Here is a 27608-nt window from a genome sequence, read left to right as displayed (position 1 = left end):
TTCCAGAAAAATAAATGACCCAATCAAAAAATGGGCCAAAGAACTAAACAGACATTTCTCCAAAGAAGACATACAGATGGCTAACAAATACATGAAAAGATGCTCAACATCACTCATTATCAGAGAAATGCAAATCAAAACCACGAGGTACCATTACACGCCAGTCAGGATGGCTGCTATCCAAAAGTCTACAAGCAATAAATGCTGGAGAGGGTGTGGAGAAAAGGGAACCCTCTTACACTGTTGGTGGGAATGCAAACTAGTACAGCCGCTATGGAAAACAGTGTGGAGATTTCTTAAAAAACTGGAAATAGAACTGCCATATGACCCAGCAATCCCACTTCTGGGCATACACACTGAGGAAACCAGATCTAAAAGAGACATGTGCACCCCAATGTTCATCGCAGCACTGTTTATAATAGCCAGGACATGGAAGCAACCTAGATGCCCATCAGCAGATGAATGGATAAGGAAGCTGTGGTACATATACACCATGGAATATTACTCAGCCATTAAAAAGAATTCATTTGAATCAGTCCTAATGAGATGGATGAAACTGGAGCCCATTATACAGAGTGAAGTAAGCCAGAAAGATAAAGAACACTACAGCATACTAACACATATATATGGAATTTAGAAAGATGGTAACGATAACCCTATACGCAAAACAGAAAAAGAGACACAGAAATACAGAACAGACTTTTGAACTCTGTGGGAGAATGTGAGGGTGGGATATTTCAAAAGAACAGCATGTATACTATCTATGGTGAAACAGATCACCAGCCCAGGTGGGATGCATGAGACAAGTGCTCGGGCCTGGTGCACTGGGAAGACCCAGAGGAATCGGGTGGAGAGGGAGGTGGGAGGGGGGATCGGGATGGGGAATATGTGTAAATCTATGGCTGATTCATATCAATGTATGACAAAAAATAAATAAATAAATAAATAAATAAATAATAAATAAATTTAAAAAAATAATAATAACTTTCCAGGGAAAGCTGTTTATGACTGATGAATTCCCAGTAGAAATTTTGAAGGTTTTACAAAAATTAAAACATACCAAAAGATAATATGTGGAATACTCTGAATGCAATTACATGTAGCTGGTATACTTTATTAGGGAATTTTTAATTTATGTTTGAAAAATTAATTGACTTTTGTCTGCTGATTTTATAAATTATGTGAATCTCAAATTTCAGACGCCCTTATTCTTTCCAATAGTAAAGAAAAAGAAGGAAAAACAATTGGTTTTACATAAGGCACCGACTACTTATATTCCGGTTAGAAAGTCACGAAGTGGTGATCATTTTGTAATGTATAAAAGCATCAAATTACTAAATAAATACATAAAACAAATGTATGTACGTCAAGAGCAACTACTAGGAAACCTCCCAATACAATAGGACTAATCAACCAAGAAAAATTCTACCCTGGGCACTTGTCCACTTTTAGTTTATATTTCATTGTGTGATCATAAATAGCCAATTCCTCCCTCCACATTTAGCCTCCTTATCTATTAAATGGGTGTCATTAAATCCTTCCTATCACTATACAAGATTACAATAAGGAATAAGTGATTCAAAAGACTTTATAACATGTTGGCTGAAGAAAGAGAAAATGTGACACAAAAATACTGTTCTTCATGATTAGGATGTGGTCAAACATTAAACTTATATCACTAAGGTAAAATATTTCACAGATTTAGCAAACTCCAGTTGGAAGAAAGACATATTAAGGGTAAAAACAAATGAAGAATGACTCTATCTTCTTTAAGATAACAGAAAGAAATTTATGTCATAACTCCCCAAAATATTATTTATAATCAATGAACCTAATCAAGCTTAAGTTAAACATGAAATTAGCATAATCATGTAGTATTTCATCTTAGAGATTAAGAGTTGGGTTTTTCAGTCTCTATAATCAGTACAAAAAAAATCTCCTTAGATATTTTAATAAATATTTCTAAATGTTTGTTGACTAGTGAATGACTAGATAGCTGAATTTTGGGTTAGAAGCCTATTATTTGATTATTGCAGTCAAGTCTCCAGAATCCAGTATGGGTAAAATGTGTGCTCAAAATTAAGAGATAAATGTAACGTGGGTACACTTATAACTTGTCAATTCTTTCAATCTCCTTTTCTAAAAACATTTCGGTGTATCTCTATACAGAAGGATAATTCTTTACCTTGATTTCCCCACAGGAATTCTAATCTGAAGGAAAAACAATTTAATCTTTGAAAGATGGAGGATGTGTTCTAAACTAGAACCCCACAACAAATGATTTATTCATTTGTCATTCAACAGACTGAGGACTCATCGTATGTTCACTGTTCTAGGCACTGAAGGATAGAGGGAGGAAAAAGACAGATAAAAAGCCTTCGCATAGGTCACCTCTTACGTAAGCTTTATTTCATTATCATACACTGTTGCTAAACTTATGTTTTTTTCATATTTATCATATTTACCATCATTCAAGAGTAGAGAACCTTTCCAATTAACCACAGAGTATGAAAACAACACAGCTATTTAAATGGCAAATCTCCATTCCACCTTTCTTTGACATTTTTGGGGTTGCTATGTAGATGAAGTCTTAGTACTGCATGATATAAATCAAAGAAGAGATCTGACATTTTCCCATCTAATTTGAACACATGTAGAATCTCAATTGAGGAAGCCAGTTTAATAACTACATTGATCAGAGTCATCAGATAACTAAACCCGACCTCCTATAAAATAACTGAAATGGTCAGTACCATTTGATGCAACAAAAATTACCCACTACAGTATATTTAAATTGCACTGTTTCTTATTCTGTTAGCCAAACCTAAAAATACTAGACATTGTTTATCTTATAATTTATATTTTTCAATATAACTTACAAGTATTGCCCCATAACACTAATGCCTAAAAATCACAATCCAAAGTTAAGTGGTTCTCTATTACCCTAAAAGTGTACCCCAAACTTGTGTAAGAACAACTGTAAGGCTATCTCTTTTTTATAAAAGAAGAAAAAGCTTAGGGGATAAAGGAAATGAAGGAGACAGCACTGTATCTTGTCTTTGGAAAGACACTCGATATGTTACACCACAAATTCTTATGGGGAAACCTGAGAAGTGTGGATTAGATCAAACTCCTTTAATATTGATACCAAATTAACTAAAGAAAATCAAACACACAAGGCAATTATTCATGGTTCAGCATTAATTCTGAAGGTGTTATCTATGAGGATGACCTATGAATCATTCTCAGGTCAATACATCTATAAATTTTACTAATAAATAGGAAACAGAGTATACATATAATTGGTAAAAAAAAAAAAATCCAAATGATTAGGAGTATACCTGTGGCTTATTTATGTTGATGTATGGCAAAAACCATCTCAATTTTATAAAGTAATTATCCTCCAATTAAAAAAAAAAACTCCTAGAAAACAGTGGAGACAAATGGCATTGGGGTAAAGAAAATACATTCAAATAAGTTTTGCCCTTATCTAGCAAGTCAAACTTCCATTGGAAGTGAAATTGATAAAAATCTACTGAATCTGAAAATTTGAAAAATAAAAATCATGGAGAATCCTTAAAAATACAAGGGTGACAGTTTCTAAGTGATCTCCCTATAAAGATGTTACTATAATTTGCAGAAAATAGCAAATTGAAATTACTGAGGACAAGTCTTCACTTCAATAGTCTATTTATGGGGGAGCAAAGATGGATTTCAATACTTTTTTTGCTTTTAAGACATGATGTAAACTTCCTTAAAAGATATTTGACACTAGTCATAGAGAAGTTTTAGGGGATTTTGAAGCAGCAAAATTTACTTAAGGTTTTTTTAACCCACATAAAAATAACAAGCAAAAATCTGTTGTCAATGTTATATTCAGCAGATTGTTTCATTTTGGAATGACAACTATGATATTTTGTAACACTGGAGATTATTATAATTTTTTAAAAAACCATCTCTTTTTCATGCCTAAGTAGAAATCTGCTCAGTAAAATATTAAGGGATATGCAGAAACATTATGAAAAACACAGGGTAACTGCTTTCACAACATCATGTTGATTTTCTTTGATAGATAATAGACCATATCATTCTCAGTATTAATGAAATCAGCCCCGTTATAATGTGATAACATGTATTTTCTAAACGAAATCAATTCAATATTTTTCTATGAATATCTGGAGATTTGTTAGAACCTTGATTGTTTTAAAATATATTAATTTAAAATCTGGCCCTAATTGATTCCCTAATTAGACTATTATTTTTTAAATATGAAGAAGAAAATTGAGTAACTAATCAGAATACAAAGAACCGGTTATACTAACGAATAAAAAGAATACTAGAAAGTTAAAGTATCAATTTTAATTCAAAGTGTGTATGTTCTAATGAGTTATTTGATTGTTCTCATATAGCTTAAAGATTCCTTTATGGCAAATCTTTAATCAGTGGGACCAGGATTAATTAGTGTGTCCGAGCATACATTCATGCATTTGCCCCAGTATTTCACTGAGACCCCTTTGGCTGAACTATTCCTTGAGAACTGCACACGGAAGCAGGCAGGCAGAGGAAAGAACCAGCCATGCTTGCCCTTCCAGCAGCGAAGGCCACCTTAGTTTCCAGGGGTTTCTGAGAGCCACTTGGATGTGGTGAGCAGGTGATGAGTAATTCAGGAGGCAGTAAGATAAACCTGAGGTAAATCACTGGGTATACGGGGCAAAGAGAGTCATCTATTCAAAATAACTTGGCATCAAAAACAAGCCATGTGAAGTACATTGAACAATGTCCTTAAATATTCTATTTATTATTTTGTCAATTAAAAAATAAAGACATAAAGAAAGGGAAATAAATGTTTAAGTGATATCCTAAATAAAATGGAATTATATGTGGCAGTGTATTATCTGGGCTTGCCTGGTAACTCAGACAGTAAAGAATCTGCCTGCAATTCAAGAGACCCAGGTTCAATCCCTGGGTCAGGAAGATCCCCTGGAGAAAGGAATGGCAACCCACTCCAGTATTCTTGCCTGGGAAATCCTACGGACACAGGAGCCTGGTGGGTTACAGTCCTTGGGGTTGCATAGAATCAGACATGACTTGACACCTAACACACACACACACATTATATTATCTAGTTCCCTGTTTTGGTCAAATGCTGTAGGCCAAGAATGATGACAATAAACCAGTTATCTTAAATTGTGGACTCAGTTTAGGAGCCCCAAAATCAGCTTGATTTAAGATTGAATTTATTTAATTGTACAACATGAGAATACAAATTGGTCAGTTGGGTTGGTTGAGAAAAGACCAGATTCAAGGGCTCTAAGTCTGATAAAGGCCACGTTGCTGGCATGTTGTGTTTGGCAGGCATACATAAATCTGTCTAGATTTCTTGCAAATCCTTAAGAGCAGGTTTAGGTAGAAGTGGGAGAAATTTCAGGTCTAAGGGAGAAGACATACATGCTAAGATTCTTCTGATATAAATGCAAAAGAGAAATTTTGGTATAAAAAAAATAAAAACACTTTGCTTATGAGGATGCTTCTGTTTAATCTGTGTATTGAAACCATGTACACATTACTATTTTCATTTGAAATCAACATAAATTGTACACCCTTTCAATGGCAAAATATTCTCAAGGGTCATTCTTTGAAATGGGGGAGAAGTACAAAATTCCCTAATAGTTGCTGCCCTCTCATGGACAAACACTTGAATGATTTATCTGATGAAGGTATGCCCTACCTTGTTTGTGTGTGTATATGCATGTGCTCAAGTGCACACATGTGTGTTTAACTCACAACTTAATGAATATTAGCTATCACACAAACAAAATCTGTTTTATCAAGTGTTCGTGTGATCATAAAAAAAAAAAATTGTTGAATTCTCCTAAATAAGTACAATATATAAAGGCATTGAGCAAATTTGGTGTAGGCCCAGAAAACAGGTTTATGAAATGGCATGGTAACATTTTTTAAATGCTACAGTTAGCCTTAGACTGTGGTATCTAACATATACAAATAACAAGTTTCTTCAGGAGAAATTTTGAAAATAATTTCAGTCTATTCTGGTAAATTTATATTATGCCCCTTCCAGGAATCCTCAATTGCTTAGAACATCCTTTTGATTGTAAATAGCATCACCAACTCAACAGAAATGAATTTGAGCAAACTCTGGGAGACAGTGAAGGACAGAGAAAGTGCAGGCCATGGGGTCGCAAAGAGTTGGATGCGATTAGTGGCTGAGCGGCAACACCACCATAGGCACTGTGGGATACATGGATTTCTCTGAACATCACTTTGTGGAAAAACAGAATATACAATAAATAATGGAGTTTAAACCATGTTAAATGTATTTAGTCTTGAGATTTTGCCAGTAGTATTCATTGTGAAGATGCAGGCTGACACAACATGTACTGTTTGCTGTTACGTTCACTTGGTCTTTGCTCCCTCTTATCATGAAGCCTGCTATGGGTTTAGTGTTCTGAGGAACACATGTTCAGAATGTACTAGGTAGTCATCTGATAAGGAAATAACATGAATTAGATAAATATCAACCAAATAGTTTCTAATACAATGTTTAACTGATTCAATAAAGTTCTCGTTCACACACTAGAGGAGATGTTCTTACCTTCTGGAGGAGTGAATACTGAAATGTTTGACTTAGGTCCAATCCCTGCACTGGTTTCAGCCGCAACATAAACGTCATATGCCGTAAATGGTGTTAGATTAGTGAATGCAAACTTAAGGTCCTTAGTGCTATTATCTAAAATCCGACCTACAAAAAGCAAAACATAACTGTGGGTTATGTATTCTTCAAGCATGTAATCATTCTTACATTAAGTATAGAGTAATTAACTATGGTGTTGGAGAAGACTCTTGAGAGTCCCTTGGACTGCAAGGAGATCCAACCAGTCCATCCTAAAGGAGATCAGTCCTGGGTGTTCATTGGAAGGACTGATGTTGAAGCTGAAGTTCCAATACTTTGGCCACCTCATGTGAAGAGTTGACTCATTGGAAAAGACCCTGATGCTGGGAGGGGTTGGGGGCAGGAGGAGAAGGGGACGACAGAGGATGAGATGGTTGGATGGCATCACCAACTCGATGGACATGAGTTTGAGTAAACTCTGGGAGTTTGTGATGGACAGGGAGGCCTGGCGTGCTGCAATTCATGGGGTCGCAAAGAGCCGGACATGACTGAGCGACTGAACTGAACTGAATTAGTGTTAACCTATGCACTGACATTCACTATTAAACATTTAGCTTAGAATTGCACTTGTGTCAATTTAACCAAGATGGAAAAAAAAAAAACATAGAAATGTTTCATGCTTAAAATTACTTTTATATTAATATAAAGCCCTATTGAACTGTCATGCTATTTTTTGGCATATTTTAAAGGACTGTGTTAGGTTTTACCAATATAAAAACAGTGACAGTGTTTCATACTCAAATTCAATTAAAATGCTAAATCTTCTTTTATAAAAAGATATATTTAGAAATGTCCTGGAGTTTAGTTACTGAGCAAAATTTCTTAACTGGGCCATCATCAAAATTCCTTAAATCCTCAATTTCTGAATAGCTTTTTTCCCTTCGTACTGTAACTGAAACCTAGATCTCCCCGAGACCACTGCTTCTGTTCCCTGCAGGTCTTCCTCAAGGGGGGTGATAGGTTACTTTTTCCCCAGAGCCCTCCAGTGACTAGGTGGTCAGGTGTGATATGTGTTCTCCTTGCTCCTCCTTGCCCTGTCAGAATATTCTAGCTCCCTGCTTGGAAAACTCCACAGCTTTAGCTCGCCTGCCACCAGTGCATTCACTGACTCTCATTGTTCTGGTGACCTTTGCACCCCAGCATCACTCACTCTCACTCTGGATGGTTCAGCTCCTGCTTCAGCATCACTGTCTTCAATGCTGCCCTATGAATGGCGGTGCTAGTGGTGAGGAACCCACCTGCCGATGCAGGAGACTTAAAGAGACACAGATCCGACTCCTGGGTTGGGAAGATGCCCTGGAGAATGGCATGGCAACCCACTCCAGTGTACCTGTCTGGAGAATCCTTTGGACAGAGGAGCCTGGAGGGCTACAGTCCATAGAGTTGCAAAGAGTAGGACACAGCTGAAGTGACTAAGCACGTATACACGCCATATGAATTTGTGGTAATTCTTATACTCCTAGAGATCATCCTTAAACCACTCCAAGCTCTCCTTAAATAATCTAGTCCCACACTAGATCTCAGTCACTCCTTCACCATTATAACAGACATCCCTATTAGCAGTAACTGTAAATCCTCCATTATCTCAATTCCATGCAGCTGTCTCTGCTCACACTTTCTGTCTCCTGATCACTGCTCTAGAAGCCAAAACAAACTGATCTTACCACTACTTTTGTTCGGTTCCTCACCACTGAATGTCCACTCTTCATCCAGCCTCAGTGACACTGCCAGTAATAATCACTGCTTTACATTAAGTTGAAGGGAGTTGGAGAAAAATACAAATCCATTCTGATATCACTTTGTTCATTACCACACTTCAAATGAGCCCTAAATGGTGCTCAGCACTTAATTTCAGTAGCACAGTCACTCTCTACTTTTGTAGAGGAATATTTACATTTTTCCTTCCCAATTGATGGTACTACTTCTCATTAAACTGGAAAAACTAATCATTCAGAAGACATATGCTACATACACCCACCAACACAACCACGTATTTACAGCATCTACACCCATAGATTCTGCCTTACAAACTGTTATAAAGGATAAACCATCTAGATTTTTATCTCAAACTAATCCCTACATTTTCTACCTAAACAAAGACATCTTTCCAATAATTCTTACCTTTCTTATATCATTGACTTAGTCTTTTTTCTTTATTCCCATCAGCAAGCAAATATGCTTCATTTGTTCCCTCTGAAAGGAAAACCTGTTAACTCTGCTCACCCCCACCCCTCTACCCACTTCCATTCACTGCTTCACTTTGCAGCAAAATTCAAAAGTTGTCTATTACCCACTGCTTCAATGGTCGTCTCTTGCTCTCTCTTCAATCAGGCATTCACCCCACATACTCCATCATAACTGCTCTAGTTAAGATGGCTAATGACTTCCACGTTGCTAAAGTCAATAATTAGTAGATACATCTCGACTTTTTAGCCTCACAGATGAAAGAGTACCTTGTCAAAATTTTGGAAAATGATACCAAATAGAAGAGGTGTGTCTGGGTATCCATGTATGTCTGTATTTAACAGGGAGGGGAGAAAAGGACTATATTTTTAGATCTGAAAACATTTCAGAACTTTAGGAGCCTAAATACTGTATATTGTCACCCTGCTTATTTAACTTATATGCACAGTACATCATGCAAAATGCTGGGCTGGATGAAGCACAAACTGGAATCAAGATTGCTGGGAGAAATAGCAATAACCTCAGATATGCAGATGACACCACCCTTATGACAGAAAGTGAAGAGGAACTAAAGAGCCTCTTGATAAAGTGAAAGAAGAGAGTGAAAAGGCTCACTTAAAACTCAACACTAAAAAAACTAAGATCATGGCATCCAGTCCCATCACTTTATGGCAAATAGATAGGAAAACAATGGAAAAAGTGACAGACTTTATTTTTTTGGGCTCCAAAATCACTGCAGATGGTGACTGCAGCCATGAAATTAAAAGACACTTACTCCTTGGAAGAAAAGCTAAGACAGGCCCAGACGGCATATTGAAAAGCAACACTTTGCCAACAAAGGTCCATCTAGTCAAAGCTATGGTCTTTCCAGTAGTCATGTATGGATGTGAGAGTTGGATCATAAAGAAAGCTGAGGGCCGAAGAATTGATACCTTTGAACTGTGATGTTGGAAAGACTCTTGAGAGTCCCTTAGACTGCAAGAAGATCCAACCATTCCATCCTAAAGGAAATCAGTCCTGAATATTCATTGGAAGGACTGATACTGAAGGTCAAACTCCAATAGTTTGGCCACCTGATGCTGGGAAAGATTGAAGAAGGGGGGAGAAGGGGACGACAGAGGATGAGATGTTTGGATGGCATCACTGACTCAATGGACATGAGTTTGAGTAAACTCATGAGTTGGTGATTGAGAGGGAGGCCTGGTGTGCTGCAGTCCATGGGGTCACAAAGAGTCAGACACAACTGAGTGACTGACCTGAACTGAAGGTACTCAGGGATGAGAAATAAAGGTTACCCACGTGATTCATACAGATTCCTAGAAATTTCAAAATGATTAATTTGGACCTTTGTCTATTTTTCCATTCCTTCAAATAAATGGCAATATGTGCATTTATGTTATTTCATTACTAGTTGAAATAAATTTCTTTCATTGAATCATAGAATCTTGGATTAAGAATTATAGAGCTTACTTAACTTCCACTAGCATAGTTTCTGAAGTCCTCAAAATATCTGACAAGTAGATGTCCAGCTCTTGCTTCTTCATAAAGATGTAACCTCACTACACTATAAACTTGCTCATATTATTTTTAGAGACCTCCAATTATTTGAAATGGCTTCTTTGTTCTAAGCAGAAATCTGATTTAATATAGCTGGAGCCCATTTTTCTTCATAAATACATTTGCAATCAGAGCAAGTCAAGGTCCTCCTGATCAAATATTTGAAAAAATGTTATCTCCTCTAATGTTTCTTTTCTCGAGGGATTCTCTCATTCTTTCAGCCCTTTGTCATGAAATATGGAACATCAACAAGGCTTTACCATCCTTATTTATGGCTTTAAACAAAAGGTTTTAAGAGTTTCAACATTGCTAAGGGTCTTTTAAAAACAGTCCGGTACTGTTTAAAAAGTTTGAAAATAGTAAAATATTTTATACATTTCTTTCTCCAAAAGATAAACATAAAATTGATTAAGACCTACCTGATGGTCCATATAATTCAACTCTGTAACTAAATTTTCCTGTTACTACAGTTGGTGGGTCCCATGATATTGCAAAGGCCTTCCCTGTAATGTTGCCGGTTATACAGTTCTGTGGTGGTCCTTCAGGCACTAAAATTATTATAGGAAAAAAATGGATTAAAAGCACCTTATTAAATACATAAAATACAAAAGCAGAGAAAAAATAAAATATCACACAGCAAAGCATTTTTTCAACTTAAAGAAACAATAGGCTATAATTGAAGAATGTGAATAAAGGTGGATCATTAAACTCCTAATTTGCAACCATTACTATTTTTATTTAATGTTGTACATGACTGCATAGGGTGTTTCATTCCTATGCAGTTCTTTGTACAGTTACGTGTCCTGAAGCATATATATTAATATGCATTGCACTCAACAAGCCCTGAGCATCTGGCTTGATAAACACTCTCCCTCTGTTGTACACGGGTGGAAGGGCCAAAGTAGTAACTCAACCTTCGGAATCTACCAGCAGTGATTTTGCTTTTTCTATCAACATCTGATTTGCTTCTGAGAGGAAATTTATAACCTATATTCTAATGTAATCTTGGTGACATAAAAATAATAATGATGTTTAAAAGTCTGTTTTTCATTTGTTGCTGTTCAGTCGCTCAGTCATATCTGACTCTTTGCAACCCCACGGACTGCACCACACCAGGCTTTCTTGTCCTTCACTATCTCCCGCAGTTTGTCAAACTCATGTCCGTTGAGGTCTGTTTTTCATACATGTATCTGCTGCTGCTGCTGCTAAGTCGCTTCAGTTGTTTTCCAACTCTGTGCGACCCCATAGACGGCAGCCCACTGGGATTTCGCCGTCCCTGGGATTCTCCGGGCAAGAACACTGGAGTGGGTTGCTATTTCCTTCTCCCCATACATGCATCTAATATCTTAAAAAATCTTTAATTGAAACAAAACATTCCAAATATTTTTTAAAACAAACCTGTCAACCAAATTTCACTTTGTGTGACTCTCATGAAATTAGTTTTTTCTTAATAAGAAGTAAGAAGTATGGAAGAGGAAATGGTCTTATTCTGAGATTTTTATTTAAGTCAAGGTAAAAAACCTTCACACTTATGTGTAGTGAAATGATAAGACTTAACACCTAAGTCATCAGAAAAAATACTACGCTTTAGTGAAATTACCCTACCAGGAATAATGCCCAGCAACCTAAAAATTATCTATCATAACTGAAAGTCTGCTACTATGTATTTTGTCTTATAGTGTGTAATACAGTGACGTAACAGTATCTCAGCTGGTAAGAATCCGCCTGCAATGCAGGAGACCCCAGTTCTCCTCCTGGGTCAGGAAGATCCCCTTGAGAAAGGATAGGCTACCCACTCCAGTATTCTTCAGCTTCTTTGGTGGCTCAGATGGTAAAGAATCCGCCCACAGTGTGGGAGACCTGGCTTGGTCCCTGGGTCGGGAAGATCCCCTGGAGGAGGGCATGGCAGCCCACTCCAGTGTTCTTGCCTGGAGAATCCCATGGACGGAGGAGCCTGGCTGGCTACAGACCATGGGGTCACAGAGTCGGACACGACTGAGCGACTAAGCCCAGCACTGCCTACATAATATAATTAAATATGCAAATACTATACCTAGAAATATGTACTCTTAGAATTTAGTGGTAATAACATCTAATAATGCTCATTTAGTACTAACACCATATCCACAATGAAGATGTCTCCATTCATCACATAAAGAAACTGCAGTACAGAGAAGATACAGGTAGGTAGGCATTTTCTAACTACTGTTTTTCTCTGATACTGAATGTTAATCACATGATATTCCTGCTACTGCAGGTGTTATCTCCACATCTGGTAACAGCAATATCAGTGAGAGAAGTCATCACCAGATGATAATGTAAAATGTAGACACACAGAGGCAATTATTAAAAATCCCTGAGATCACAGAATGATAAGAGCTGATCTTAAGAGCATGGTTATTAGCTCAACAATCTTTTCTTTCAAAGCTCCTTTCTCCTTTTAGATGCTTATGTCAGTACCTTAAAAGAATATTGAAATTGAAGATGCTCCAAATGGCATGCCTATTATCCGTTATTAAGGAGAAAAAAGTTACTGAAAGAGAAGGAAGATCTTTAACAAAAAGATCTACATGAAAAAAAAATTGAAAGATTATTCTATGAATAATTTAACTTTTTTTCCTACAAAAAAATAGAAAAGAAAAACCATACCTGATTCCGGTGTTCTGACAATCGTACTATCAATATAACCTGCTTCAGTTGTAACAGCAGAAACTTCAAAAAGATACGTCGTATAAGGTCTCAAATTGGTCACTACAAAACTGATAGGCTCTTTCCACACAGAGCTAATCTTACTCCGTGACAACGTGCTAGATGAATACGTCGTACGAGATGGAGGCGTGACTCTCCCCAGGGTTGGCGAAGGGCTGGTTGTACTCCATAAAAAAGATTCATTATTCTCCTAGTAAATAAAATAAGCATAAGTGGGAAAATAATATATCCCTTGGTAAAGATACGTGTGATTCATTTTTTGTTTATATTACAAATATTATTTTGTGCATGTACTACTTGTTATAGCTACAGATAAATCTGCTAGATTTTAATTATACCCATTTATTATCTACAGATACATGGTTAATACCATTGTCCACAGCTTTAGAATAGAATGTGCTTATTTATACCTTAATCTTTCTTATGAACAGGATTTCATGTGACTTTGAATAAAGGTATAACTACAGCAAAATGATTAATAAAAATTGTTTAAATCCACATTAAAAGCTTAACAGCCAAAAAGATAAACTTTTCTTTTCCTTTTGTGAAATTTCAAACATACATCACTGTCTTACTATTATGATCATTTTTCCCCATAAGTATTCAAAAGGTAACACCAAAAGAACATGTGAATGTATGTTTATGTATATTAGAAATATATCTAAATTAAAAATATTTGTGACTTCCATTAACTTAAAGCATTTAAAAGAAAAGTAATTTTGTTTGTCTTTTCATTAATAGTATCACAATGATCACCAAAATTAATTTTAAAAAAGCATAATTACAGTATTTCCAAGGATTTCACATCAGTGCTTAGAGTAGTAACAAATTCTTCACTAAAGATAACATACAACAAAAACAATTTAATTCCACAAATTTAAACTTTACTATTTTGATACCTTCCTCTCCTGTCACATGGAAGGATTATCTTTTTCCCAGTGATATCCTATGCTTTCCTGCTTTAAGGCTTATAAAGTATCCTCCACCCTCCCACAATCACCTACTTATTCCAAGGCCTATCACTAATGCTATGCCTATCAAGTCTTTCCAGAGCTCCCTAAGGGATTTTTTTATATCTCACTCTTGAATTCTCAAACTCTTCTCTTATTTTACCTTGACTATAGTCAAGTGTATATAGTATGATACTGTAAGCAATCAAATAGCTAATAATCACTTTGGTAAAATACATAGTATCCAGATGCTGGGAGTTTCAAGATGTAATTTACCTAAAATTTTTGAGACATAGAAAATGTTCAATGAGACTTACATTACATTCTGGCAGCTTCCCAGTCAAAATGTCCTCTACTCTGATTGAAACATCCTTCACGACTATCCCACTTCTGGCATGTTTAACACTAATCTTGAAGCTGGTAATTTTGCCATTTGGTTGCCGAGGTAAATACCAAATCAAGTTTACTGCTGAATAGTTTAAGGCCTCGACGGTGAGATTCACCACTTTTCCTGGAGCTGGGGACGTGTAAGGGATTGAAGGAGAAGAAAAATATTGTTATAAAACTTATAATGACATTTATATAATTCGAGGATGTTACAATTCCCACATTATATAAAATTAAATATGTAATACATTGGATAAAATCTATTTGGGTAATACTTCTTAAAATATATACTTGGGTATACTTTTTAAACTGATTTTGCTTTAGATAACAAATTAGAAATTGGGCCCACAGACTTGCGTTTAGGAGGCAAATAAGCTTTTTTCAGGATTAATAGGTCAATAAATCCATCAATAAACTATTTCAAATAAGTCTGAAAAATATCCAATCAACAGCTATCTGTGGTTATACAAATTTGAATAATGACTATCTTACATCTTACCATTTGATGTACTTTGGAATTATGTAAATTCCTTAGATAATGAAGAAGTAGCAAATTCTTAGATAATGAAGAAGTGGCAAATTCAAACAATTATCCAACCATTTGCACAAAAATCACATTTCTGGAGTATAAGTAAATATCCAGTGTCTAATATAAAGTGGATACCACCAACTGGTTGTGATTACTATATTTTAACCTTTATATACCCTCAAAATCAACTTTCATCAGAACTCATGATACCTTGTTATTAAATATTAGTAATCTGCACTATAATAAGCTGTGGGCTATTTTAGTTGGGATGACTGTTAATTCAAGGTTAACTGTGGAAAACTGACAAAGTAAATAATCGATGTCCTTTAGAATAAAGAACAACCATGACAAGTCACTGCCAAAAGAAAAAAAAAAGACAAGATGTTTGAGATAAAATATGTTGAGTATTAAGAAATCAAATAACCAGTGTTTAGGTGTACACTGTAGAGAGGAATATCAAGATGTGATCTGAAAATGAAAGCCATATAAATTATGTAAGAAAGTTAGGCCCTGGGAAGAAGTGTATGTGAATGATATGAATTAAAGAGTAGTAAATAAGAAACTTGACAACAGCTGCATTTTAACAACAACAAAAAACAACAATTTGGGATGATGACTAATCATTAATAATGGATGACATAATGGATAGAAATTTTTTTCTTCAAGGGAATTTATCAATGGAATTAAAGCTTAAGAAGGACAATGACAATATGATAACTCTCTAATACTAAAGATTTAGCACTAAAATTTCTTTTGGGTAGATAAAATATAATAAAACAAAAAGTCTGTCAAATATCTAATGCTATAGAACTATAAGAACCAAAGCTTTTGCCATTAATATTAATCATTTTTTAAAATTTCTTTGTCTAAAATATGTAAATTTTGTAAAAATGCCTGAAGTTTATATTAATAGCAGACTGCATACAAACTAGCACATTTCCAAATCTACCTTAGCAATCATGAGAATCTGCTCAAGTGTAGAAATATTTCAATTTATAAGGTAACCAAACTTTATAAATTCCAAAGTATGATTTCAAAATATCTTTTAAAGCAAACTCAATATAATAGATAAAAATTAATTAAATCTGTTAAACAACATTTAGTGAAAAAGATGTTTTCTTATTAACTTTACATTATTTTTGCCCCAGTAAATCTATGTTTTCTTTTTTTGACTTGATGCTTTCTGAAGACTAATTCTGGCTCTTTTTTGTAGCTGACAGGTCTTCCTGTACTTTAAATATTCTAGTTTCTACCTCTGGATTTTTAGGTACCAAAACCCCATTTTCTCTTGATTTTTATAGAGTGACTCTTGCTCCAAGTAAAGATATGATACTAAAGTATTAAAAAATTCTATTTATAAAGTCATATCATCTTACCGATAGGCCTTTCACACACTTTGAAGTCATAGATAAACAAGTAAATATACAAGTATGTGAAATTAACTAAAACTTTTCAAAATGTACGCTATACAAAACATACATTTTCTTGAACCAGAAAAAAATCTTTCTAAATAAAATAGAGAGACTTATGTAAAGAATTTTCCTACATTACTAAGGATCCATCAAGTTAAAAATGAAGGTACAAGGGATATTTCTAATATTTTAAAGCTAAAATAAAATCTACATTTGTCTGAAATAATGCTGCATGGGGAGTTAAAAAGTTGAGATTTTGTACTTGTGAATGTAATATCAGCTTAGAATGGTATAATGGGCTAACTCTGTATGAATACTTCAGGAGTATTTTTATTCATGGAGAGAGAAATTATTTCTGGCTTAATAATAATAAATGCAATTTATTTATTCCACAGAAATTTTCATTAAATTTGAGTTCTGCATAACATAAATAATAAAAAGGAAGCTTTGGGGGGAAAAATTGGACGTAACTGATCTAGCTAAACTTAGGTTTACATTTTAACCTCAACATTTTTTAAAAATGATAAGGTAAGTGATTATGTGATTATGTAATTTCTCCAAGAAAACATAGCAAGTTAGAAACAGAATGAAACTCCCATTCCAGGATTATTTCCACACCAACCTAGAGTGTTAGTTTGTCCAAATCATAATTTGCCAAGAGAGAGAATGACTCTAGAAATTATGTCAGTTAGCAGAATATAAAATATATAAAGTTCAAAATGCTGTCAAGTTGAAATCATAATCTGAAATCATAATGTACCAGGATTTACCAAGGTGAGTGTTTTTAAAAGACCAAACTATTTGTAAAGAAATTAAAAAATTATTCCAATTATTTTCCCTAAAAGTGTAAGTCATAAATTGTCTTTCATATCCTAATGAATATTTAATCTTAAAAATAATAATATTCTCAATTTTTAGTTGTGCTAATAATCTGAATATAAGTAGGTTCAATATCAGTAAAAGACTTCAAGAATCATTACTTTCTAATTTTAAATAAACTCTAAAAAAAATTTTTTTTCTCAATTCTTCCTATGGCATAGAGCATGTATTCACCTGCTTCTCTCAATGGGGTCTCAAATAAGAACTGGACATAAAGCTTGTCACATGTTTCTTTTAACACTGACAACTGAATAATCCTCTCAAGACACACAGGGTCCATTTCAGCTTATCCCGTTGGCAATGAACTGCTGGAAGATTTTTATCTTTAAATATACAAAATATCTATAGTTATATAAAAGTATAGAACATTCAAGTATGACCTAAATCAAATCCCTCGTGACGATACAGTGGAAGTGAGAAATAGATTTAAGGGGCTAGATCTGATAGACAAAGTGCCTGATGAACTATGGATGGAGGTTCATGACATAGTACAGGAGACAAGAATCAAGACCATCCCCAAGAAAAGAAATGCAAAAAAGCTAACTGGCTGTCTGAGGAGGGCTTACAAATAGCTGTGAAAAGAAGGGAAGTGAAAAGCAAAGGAGAAAAGGAAAGATATACCCATTTGAACGCAGAGTTCCAAAGAATAGCAAGGAGAGATAAGAAAGCCTTCCTCAGCAATCAATGCAAAGAAACTGAGAAAAACAATAGAATGAGAAAGACTAGAGATCTTTTCTAGAAAATTAGAGATACCAAGGGAACATTTCATGCAAAGATGGGCTCCATAAAGGACAGAAATGGTAGGGATCTAACAGAAGCAGAAGATATTAAGAAGAGGTGGCAAAAATACACAGAACTGTACAAAAAAGATCTTCATGACCCAGATAATCATGATGGTGTGACCACTCACCTAGAGCCAGACATCCTGGAATGTGAAGTCAAGTGGGCCTTAGGAAGCATCACTACAAACAAAGCTAGTGGAGGTGATAGAATGCCAGTTGATCTATTTCAAATCCTGAAAGAAGATGCTGTGAAAGTGCTGCATTCAATATGTCAGCAAAGTTGGAAAACTCAGCAGTGGCCACAAGACTGAAAAAGATCAGTTTTCATTCCAATCCCAAAGAAAGGCAATGCCAAAGAATGCTCAAACTACCGCACAATTGCACTCATCACACACACTAGTAAAGTAATGCTTAAAATTGTCCAAGCCAAGCTTCAGCCATACATGAACCGTGAACTTCCAGATGTTCAAGCTGGATTTAGAAAAGGCAGAGGAACCAGAGATCAAATTGCCAACATCCGTGGCATTATCGAAAAAGCAAGAGAGGTCCAGAAAAACATCTATTTCTGCTTTATTGACTATGCCAAAGCCTTGGACTGTGTGGATCACAATAAACTGTGGAAAATTCTGAAAGAGATGGGAATACCAGACCACCTGACCTGCCTCTTGAGAAAACTGTATGCAGGTCAGGAAGCAAGTTAGAACTGGACATGGAACAACAGACTGGTTCCAAATAGGAAAAGGAGTATGTCAAGGCTGTATGTTGTCATCCTGCTTATTTAACTTCTATGCAGAGTACATCATGAGAAACGCTGGGCTGGAAGAAGCACAAGCTGGAATCAAGATTGCTGGGAGAAATATCAATAACCTTAGATATGCAGATGACACCACCCTTACGGCAGAAAGTGAAGAGGAACTAAAGAGCCTCTTGATGAAAGTGAAAGAAGACAGTGAAAAAGTTGGCTTAAAGCTCAACATTCAGAAAACTAAGATCATGGCATCCAGCCCCATCACTTCATGGGAAATAGATGGGGAAACAGTGGAAACAGTGGCTGACTTTATTTTGGGGGGGCTCCAAAATCACTGCAGATGGTGATTGCAGCAAAGAAATTAAAAGATGCTTACTCCTTGGAAGGAAAGTTATGACCAACCTAGACAGCATATTAAAAAGCAGAGACATTACTTTGCCAACAAAGGTCCATCTAGTCAAGGCTGTGGTTTTTCCAGTGGTCATCTATGGATATGAGATTTGGACTATAAAGAAAGCTGAGCACTGAAGAATTGATGCTTTTGAACTGTGGTGTTGGAGAAGACTCTTGAGAGTCCCTTGGACTGTAAGAAGATCCAACCAGTCCATCCTAAAGGAGATAAGTCCTGGGTGTTCATTGGAAGGACTGATGTTGAAGCTGAAACTCCAATACTTCCGCCACCTGATGAGAAAAGCTGACTCATTTGAAAAGACCCTGATGTTGGGAAAGATTGAGGGCAGGAAGAGAAGGGGATGACAGAGGATGAGATGGTTGGATGGCATCACCGACTCAATGGACATGGGTTTGGGTGGACTCTGGGAGTTGGTGATGGACAGGGAGGCCTGGCATGCTATGGTTCATGGGGTCGCAAAGGGTCAGACAACTGAGCAACTGAACTGAACTGAAAAGTATAGAAACTTTTTTATAGCACTTCTCTAATCTATTACTTGGGCTTCCCTGGTGGCTCAGATGGTTTAAAGAATCTGCCTGCAATGCAGGAGACTTGAGTTCGATCCCTGGGTTGGAAGGATCCTCTATAGAAGGGAATGGCAACCCACTTCAATATTCTTGCCTGGAGAATTTCATGGACAGAGGAGCCTGGTGGGCTACAGTCCATGGAGTTGCAGAGTTGTAAAGGACTGAGTGAGTAACATTTCAATCTGTTACTTAGTAACACATTTTTTTTTAATCTTATCCCACTAGAAGATAAACTTCACTGAAAATATTTGCTGTTGATTGGAGATGCCATTATTTACTACTTTTCTATTTATTGCTTCTATTTGCTGTTATGAGTAAACAGCCAGATTACTAACTAAATAAATTACTTCCATTCCATAACAGCTTATTTTTATCACAAATGTTATATTCTACTAGGCTAATATATGCAATAAAAACCAAATAAATGTGTTATATGTCAAGCTATTCAAGTGGAGAAAAATTAATTTGTTGGCAATAAAGATGGGTAGAAGGAAATAGGGGTTATTTTAGAAGGTGTAGTCAGGAAAGGTAAAGCGAGATTTGCATCAACTGGGCAGAGAGTTCTATGGATATTTGTTTAGTCACGTCTGACTCTCTGCGAAGTGGGTTGCCATCTTCCTCCTCCAGGAATCTTCCCGACCCAGGGATTAAACCTGCGTCTCCTGCAATGCAGGCAGATTCTTATCCGCTGAGCCATTGAGGAAGCCCCTGTGGATATTTAGTGAAGCAGTACTCCAGGCAAGAAGAACAGCAAGAGAAAAGACCCTAAGGTGGAAGATGAGTGTGACTGGAGTGGATGGAGGCAGATGGAGAATAGGAAGAGATGATGCAGCGAGGGTTAAGGGCACCCAGAGCACTGCAGGTCATGGGAAGGACTCAGGTTCTTGCTCTGAATGGGACAGGAGCCACGTTAGGAAGAGAGAAGGAACGGTAGTCTAGCTTCTGCTTTAAAAGGTGATGTGACCCTTGTGGGGAGAGTACACTATAGGCAGCTAAGCTAGAAATAGGAAAACCAGTGAAGAGGCATTCAAGTGATCAGGCGAGAAATGATGATAGATTACCAAGGGTGATTAGCACAGGGGTTAGATTCAGGATATATTTTGATATAATGCTGGCAGGATTTCTTGATAGATTATACAGTACTACTGACTGATTGCAATCAAGGATGATGTCAAATTTTTATTCTCAGTCACTGGGAAAATGGAGGTAGCTTAAGTTGGTTTGGTAATGACTGCAAGGTATAGAATAATATGATAACCATTACAATCCATATTTCCAAAACTCTAATGTCATAATAATACTTATGATTTGATTTTAAAATGCAGGATGCAAATTTGCATAAATGGCACAAGCCTATTTTCACTAATATATAGTCACAAAGACATATATTCATAGGAGAAAAAAGATCAGCCAGAAATGTATGTTTTTATATAACAGGGCCATGGATAACTTTCATTTTGGGTTTTTTTTTTTGTATTTTGGGGTATTTTTAAGTTTTCTAAGATAGCACTTAGCGTTTTTACCATCAGAAAGAATAATATATATTTTAATGAATAAATTCACTATCCAAGAAGACTCTAAAAGTAATTGAATGGCCATGCTGTTGAAAATTTTATGCATTTTAGTGCCATATTTTGTTTATATCCCTATTTATTTTAAATGATGAAAACTCCTAACTAAGTTAATTCAGAATAAATGATTTAGGAAAATTACCACTTTCTGCAGTTTGGAAGAGAAAGGGGTCACTAAACACTCCAATGCCAGCACTGTTTTCTGCAGCAACCTAAAATAGACCACAAAAATTACATTCAAGCTTTATACTCTAATTAAACAGAGTCTGAAATAGTAAAACTTTGATTTGTCCATAAGATAAATGATAAAGATACTTTCCCCTCTAATTCCTAACAATAATCTCGAAGCAGAAGCAAATATAGAGCTATTCAGTATTTCCATTTCCCTTAAGTGAATATTTGCAACATAGTCTGAATCAACAGATTTCTCAGATTCCTGATAGAGAAATTAATAATCAAGTTTAATGTCTATTAGTAACAATAACAATTTCAATTACTATTTATTAAGCAACTTCTGTACACTCAGAAATTGGCTAGGGATTTTACACATTTCATTTTATCCACATAATTAAAGTACAAGGAATTTGTCAATATTCTACATATGAGAAAACTGGTTGAGAGAGGTCATGTAACTTGCCCCATGTCACAGGAATAAGTGGCAGAATCAGAATTCAGTTGAAGTTGTGTTTACTTCTAAAGCTCAATTTCTTTCTACTACATTCTCTCTAAGACACCATGATTATTTCTGTAATGAACATGAGACCATAAACACAGTGTCTGACTTTAGCGTTTACAATCTAATTAGGCAAATTTTAAAAATAAATAGGTAATCATTTAGACTAAATATTCTAGAGTTTAAAAGATAGAAACTATTTTGGCTTGAAATATCTAGTCAAATACGCTAGAATAGACAGAGAAAGTGTCATAAATGAGAACTCTTAAGCTTTTCCAAATGCCATAACTGGAATCAGACAGCCTTGGTTTAAATTGCAGCTCTACCAATTTTCAGATAAAAAGGTTATCCTATTTTCCTTTACTTTAAAATGGAAACAATATATCGATGTCATAAGATGATTCTGAATACCAAATGAAATAACAATATAAAATACTAAACAGGATTTTCCCCATATCATGTAGATTTGATATTGACATCTGAAGATACCAAATATACCATTTTAAATGCCCTTTGAAATTCTGCAATGGTTAACATATATTTGAACAGAATAAAAGTTACAACAGTGGTTAATAAAGTGTAGGGTAAAAAAGAGAATAGGGGCTTCCCTATAGTCCTGAAATAAGAAAATTCAAAGGAATAAAAATTTAAATTCTGTAAAAATAGATCTAAGCAGAATGAGGTTGGCTAAATTACCTTTCTATCAGTAACAGCTTCTTACATCACATTAAAAGATAATCTTTATTATTTTGAATAGCATATCTTAACATATAAATTAATTTGAATATGAGCTTATGATAGAAAATATCTGTGCCAAATAATTTTCAGGTGTCAGTTAGAAAAATGTTGCCTACTGTTTAACTCATGTTTCCGCAGAGAAAGAGCCATCAAATCTTGGATTTTTACCACTGCATAAGTAAAAGCATCTATATTTTTCTTTTGTCATTGTGGGGGGTGCATTCTCTTGGTATGCCTACTCTCCTGTTATTATGATATTTGATTCTGCAAATAGGCATACTTGCAGTTAGATTTTTAAAACAGGCAAGTGTCTCTTTCTTATCATTTCTTCTGTTTAGATGGTCATCTCAGTTATGTATGATCACGTATTTACACAGCTTTTTCTCTTGAGTCAAGACTAAAGAACATATTGACATTATACTGAAAACAGGGAGGGATGAGAGAATGCCTGTATTCTTTACTGCCCGCTGGAAATACCGTGTGTGTGTATTGCTCTGTGGTATCCAACTCTCGGCGATCCCGTGGACTGCAGTTCGCCTGGCGTCTCCTACATAGGCAGGCGGATTTTTCTACCACTAGCATCACCACATGTCTCTTAACTGTAAACATTTTCACATGGTCTAACTAATATAAAAGACTGCTTTTCGCATGCTCTTCTTTAATATTTTAATAAAGTGTTCTTAGATTTTGTATATTTAGGCATACATTTTTTGTAAACATAAAAGAGATCATACACATCCAGGAAACATTTGTTGAATGGAACCAATTTGAATTTGTTGTTCTTAGAGAAACTGGTTCTTTAGAAACCTTCAAATCATTATCCAAAATTACAATAACATGGAAATATAAATGGATTAAGAGAAAAATTACAAAGCTAACTTCAAATTTGATTAAAAAGTAGAATATATGTGCTTACAAAACCTATTAAACTTTAATTTTTTAAAGTCACTAAACTAATGCTTTCTAAAATAGATACATTATATAAATACACACACACACACACACACACACACAAAGATCATAATGTTTGTTCAAGTTTTAAAAGCCCAGATGGGCAATGAGGACATGATTCAGATGATCATTCTTCAAGTCTCTTGCTGCAAAAGCTTGACCTGTTGGGATAAAACTCCTTCACTTTTAAAATGAATGAAATATTTTAATATTATTTACAAAATAATTACCTTGATTTCATATGTTGTTCCAGGATTAAGATTAGTAAGAAGAACTTCCAGACTGTCTGGTTTTGTTCTAACTTGTGTATACGTTGCCTGCATCCATGGACAAACTTCCTTATATTTTACAATGTAAGATATAATTCTCCCATTTGGATTAGGTGGTGTATTCCAAGACAGAAGAATCCCAGCAGATCCGACTCTTTCCCCTGCCAGGAATACTGGAGGCCCCGGTTCTATTTTTCAAAAAATGCATGTTGTTATAAGGTCAATCAATTATTGTATTTTCACAAACATATGTAAGAAAAATATTTACAAACTGTACACTTTTAAAGTTCCCAAAGACTAAGTGTCTCGTAAGTGTAAGTTTATCCTCCCTAGAGCTTTGCTACCAAGAGAAAAAATGATTAAATGCTATGGGGAATACCAAAAACATTCTTTTATAAGAATGTGAAAAATGGAATGTTACTAAATACAACATGCCAAATATAGTTTTAACGCCAAATCATTTTTCAGAAACACTCCACTTGATGCAAGGCTTATACACAAACACTCAGGAAGCAAGAACCAGCCTTACAAATGGAGTAATTCTTTTGGAGCAAGTATAGTGAGTTTATTTTCATGGTTTTGTATTATTTAAATATTACCATTAACAGTGTCTCTGATCCATTTCACAAACAAGTATGGAAAAATTATCTTTGCTCCTTGAAAGTAGAGGAAGATAAAGACCCAGCAGAATGTAGGTTCTAAACAGATCACTTTCTTAAGTTTCCATTCTGCTTTAATTACTCAACTGTTTTCATGCATTCATTGCATATATTGCCAGTGTAAATAGTTCCAGCCAATAGATTTATAAAGGGTCCAAATACTTTGTAAAAAAAAAAAAGAAAGAAAATAGAAAACATATACTTACTTGTCACATTTGTTGTCAGTGTTCTACTAACAGGTGAGCTATATGTTGTAGCAGAAATGGAAGAGATGGTTATGTCATACCGTGTACCAGGGACAGCATTAGAAACATCAGCCTAAAACACCAAAAATAGATGACTGTGTTAAAAATTCTGAAATGTAGGAAAGCTAAAGCAATAAATCCATCAAAATCAAAAAAGTAAAGTTAGCACTTCACTACATAACTCTGTACTATTTACCACAATGTGTTTCCTATTATTGTAAAAATATACATTTGTTATAGAAGAAATATTTACCAAATAACATGCAATGAAAACTTACAAAACAGACTACATTATCAAAGACTAAATCAGTAATTCTATCAATCCTAGTTCATTGTCACAATTATTGAAGAGTCCTAAGAAATCTATAGTCCGTTGATTAGCCCTGGTATTTAACAGTGTTCATAAAATACCTGTGTCTCTGAAGTTCCAATAAAAAGTAAAAGGAAAATGATAAGAAAATCCATCATTATCACATTTTTCAGGCAGTAGAATCACATTGATGGCTCTAGAGAGAAATGTTGCCTGCATTAATGATTTAAAGACAGATCCTCCTGGCAAGTGCACAATTAATGAGCCTGGATTACTCAATAGCTCTGCCCTTTCTTTGTTAAACTATTCATGAACCCTTGGATGGTTGGCTGTAGGTTCAGGGTAGACTTAAAAAAAAAAAAAAAAAAAACCAGACATTGCTAAGGTAACAGTCTGCCAATACTGAAACTACACTCATCAATTCAGCATCAGTGTTTTTGTCTTCATCTCATGCTTTTAAAGAGGCTCCAAGGAGGAAGTTTTCATGGTGGATGAGCTTCATAAACAACTTTCCTATTTGGACTAAATATAAAATACAAGTTGGCTTGGCCAAGCATGATAATGAAAACAATACCTGATATTCTCCACCTCCAAGATCTCTGATAGTAACAAAGCCACTGTCAGGAACAAGATCCACATGAAACCTGTCCACGTGGCCAGAGGGTAGGCTCCAGTGCAGAGAAAAAGAATGTGCAGAAATATTGAAAGCTTTAAGTTTCTTGGGTTTTTCCGGTTCTGGTATTGAAAAATAGAGGTTTAGAATAGAGTTATCCTCCTAAACTTTCAAAGGAAAAAGGAAAATCAATGGTTTAAGGGCCAAGTTTCAAAACAACCTCATTGTTAGAAAGTGTCAGAGCCTTTACATTATTGCTAACCCTCTGTAGGTGTTAGGCATGCATATCTTTTAAAATGTCTAGTTTTAAGTTTAATTAACAGAAATGATATATCAATTTATGTATCTGTTTCTGGGATATTCCTTATCTACTAAAATCTGTTGGTTGACCAGATTGGTTTTTAAAGCTTATTTTCTAACTAAAAAATCAAATCATTTTAAAAACAAGTAGGTACAAAATACTTACGCAATTACCTGGATATTTATCAAACAGAAAATAATTTGAAAAAAATAACGAAATATGCCAAACATTTTAAAAGATACATTTCTGATGAATATTTAGTTAGGTGTTTCTTTAAAAGAAAAGTTTTCATATTGGAAATGAAAACAAGATAATTTTTAAACAATAACTAGTAATTGTCCTAGCCATTGCAACCATATTTTTTTCTACCTTTTCTTTCACTATTTCCAAAGTTTTGTTTATGCTGCCTGTACCTACTTGCAGGGAGTTTTCCACATAAAGTTCTTTGGATTGGTTGCAGGTGAGTCAAGTTTGCACTCTCTTATCTTTAGTGCAGATTCCAGGCAAACAATATAGGGGAGGGAGATTATGAAGCTAAGCATGTGAAAAACAGCCTGATACAGATCCACTCTAACACCATTTCCAAAAGAAAGGAGTCTGGAATTAGTCATTGAACTCCGTTTATCATTTTAACACTCCCTTTTCCACCAGAAGTGATTTGAAAATCAATATATTTTAAAAATTAATTGTACATTTCCTAACATAACTGATAGGGCACATTGCATAAAATACATATCTTAACAGGCAATTTCCTAGTGTATTGGGGGGGGGTTAGAATGGTTTTTCTTTATCTCCTTGGAAAAATTCCTTTAATGGTTATAATGTAACCATCTCGCTAGTGCGTGCTAAGTCGCTTCAGTCATGTCCAACTCTGTGTGACCTTATGCACTGCAGCCCATTAGGTTCTTCTGTCCATGGGATTCTCCAGGCAAGAATACTGGAGTGGACTGCTGTGCCCTCTCCCAGTTGATCTTCTCGACCCAGGGATCGAACCTGTGTCTCTTCTACCTGAATTGGCAGGCAGGTTCTTTACCACTAGTGCCACATGGGAAGCCCAGTGACTGAAGATCATATTGATCAATTAATTTTCACATGACATCCTCAAAGACACAAACATTCTCTAGGCATCACCTCCCAACTGCCTATGCAGTGAGCACCAGTTTCATAATAACTCTTTAGAAATATGGCACATCTAAGGTGAAAGATGTGCTTTCTAAGGTGATCAGAGAAATACCCAGTTTGTGATGGGTGCAATTTCTTCATTGGGCACAGCTGCTGGCATTTTTCCTGGATGAGACATACAGAGACATGCAGATCTATGTCCTCTGTATCCTCACGCTTGAGAGAAAAGGCCTTTATTCTCCTCACCTATCCATGTTAAAATAGACAAAAGTTTAACATGACAGAAGTCCAACCACTACTCACACTTACTGATTGTGAGGGCTAATACTATTTCTTCAAGAGTCCTAAAA

The 27608-nt window shown here is 35.4% G+C and overlaps 1 protein-coding gene across 1 annotated transcript in view; it reads right to left on the bottom strand.

The window, feature by feature from the left end:
* Nucleotides 1-27608, bottom strand: part of PTPRQ (protein tyrosine phosphatase receptor type Q) — a 301145-nt gene that overhangs the window by 211123 nt on the left and 62414 nt on the right. Inside the window, exons 19-26 of the mRNA XM_043880358.1 lie at nucleotides 25797-25957; nucleotides 24874-24985; nucleotides 23970-24196; nucleotides 21520-21589; nucleotides 14409-14608; nucleotides 13082-13331; nucleotides 10852-10980; nucleotides 6614-6760 (exon numbers count right to left, since the gene is read on the bottom strand). Coding sequence (XP_043736293.1) covers nucleotides 6614-6760; nucleotides 10852-10980; nucleotides 13082-13331; nucleotides 14409-14608; nucleotides 21520-21589; nucleotides 23970-24196; nucleotides 24874-24985; nucleotides 25797-25957 — 1296 coding nt within the window. The remainder of the gene's footprint in view (nucleotides 1-6613; nucleotides 6761-10851; nucleotides 10981-13081; nucleotides 13332-14408; nucleotides 14609-21519; nucleotides 21590-23969; nucleotides 24197-24873; nucleotides 24986-25796; nucleotides 25958-27608) is intronic.

The sequence above is a fragment of the Cervus elaphus genome, chromosome 3, assembly GCF_910594005.1.
Source record: "Cervus elaphus chromosome 3, mCerEla1.1, whole genome shotgun sequence".
NCBI classification, from domain to species: Eukaryota; Metazoa; Chordata; class Mammalia; order Artiodactyla; family Cervidae; genus Cervus; species Cervus elaphus.
This window is presented reverse-complemented; position numbering and strand designations above follow the sequence as displayed.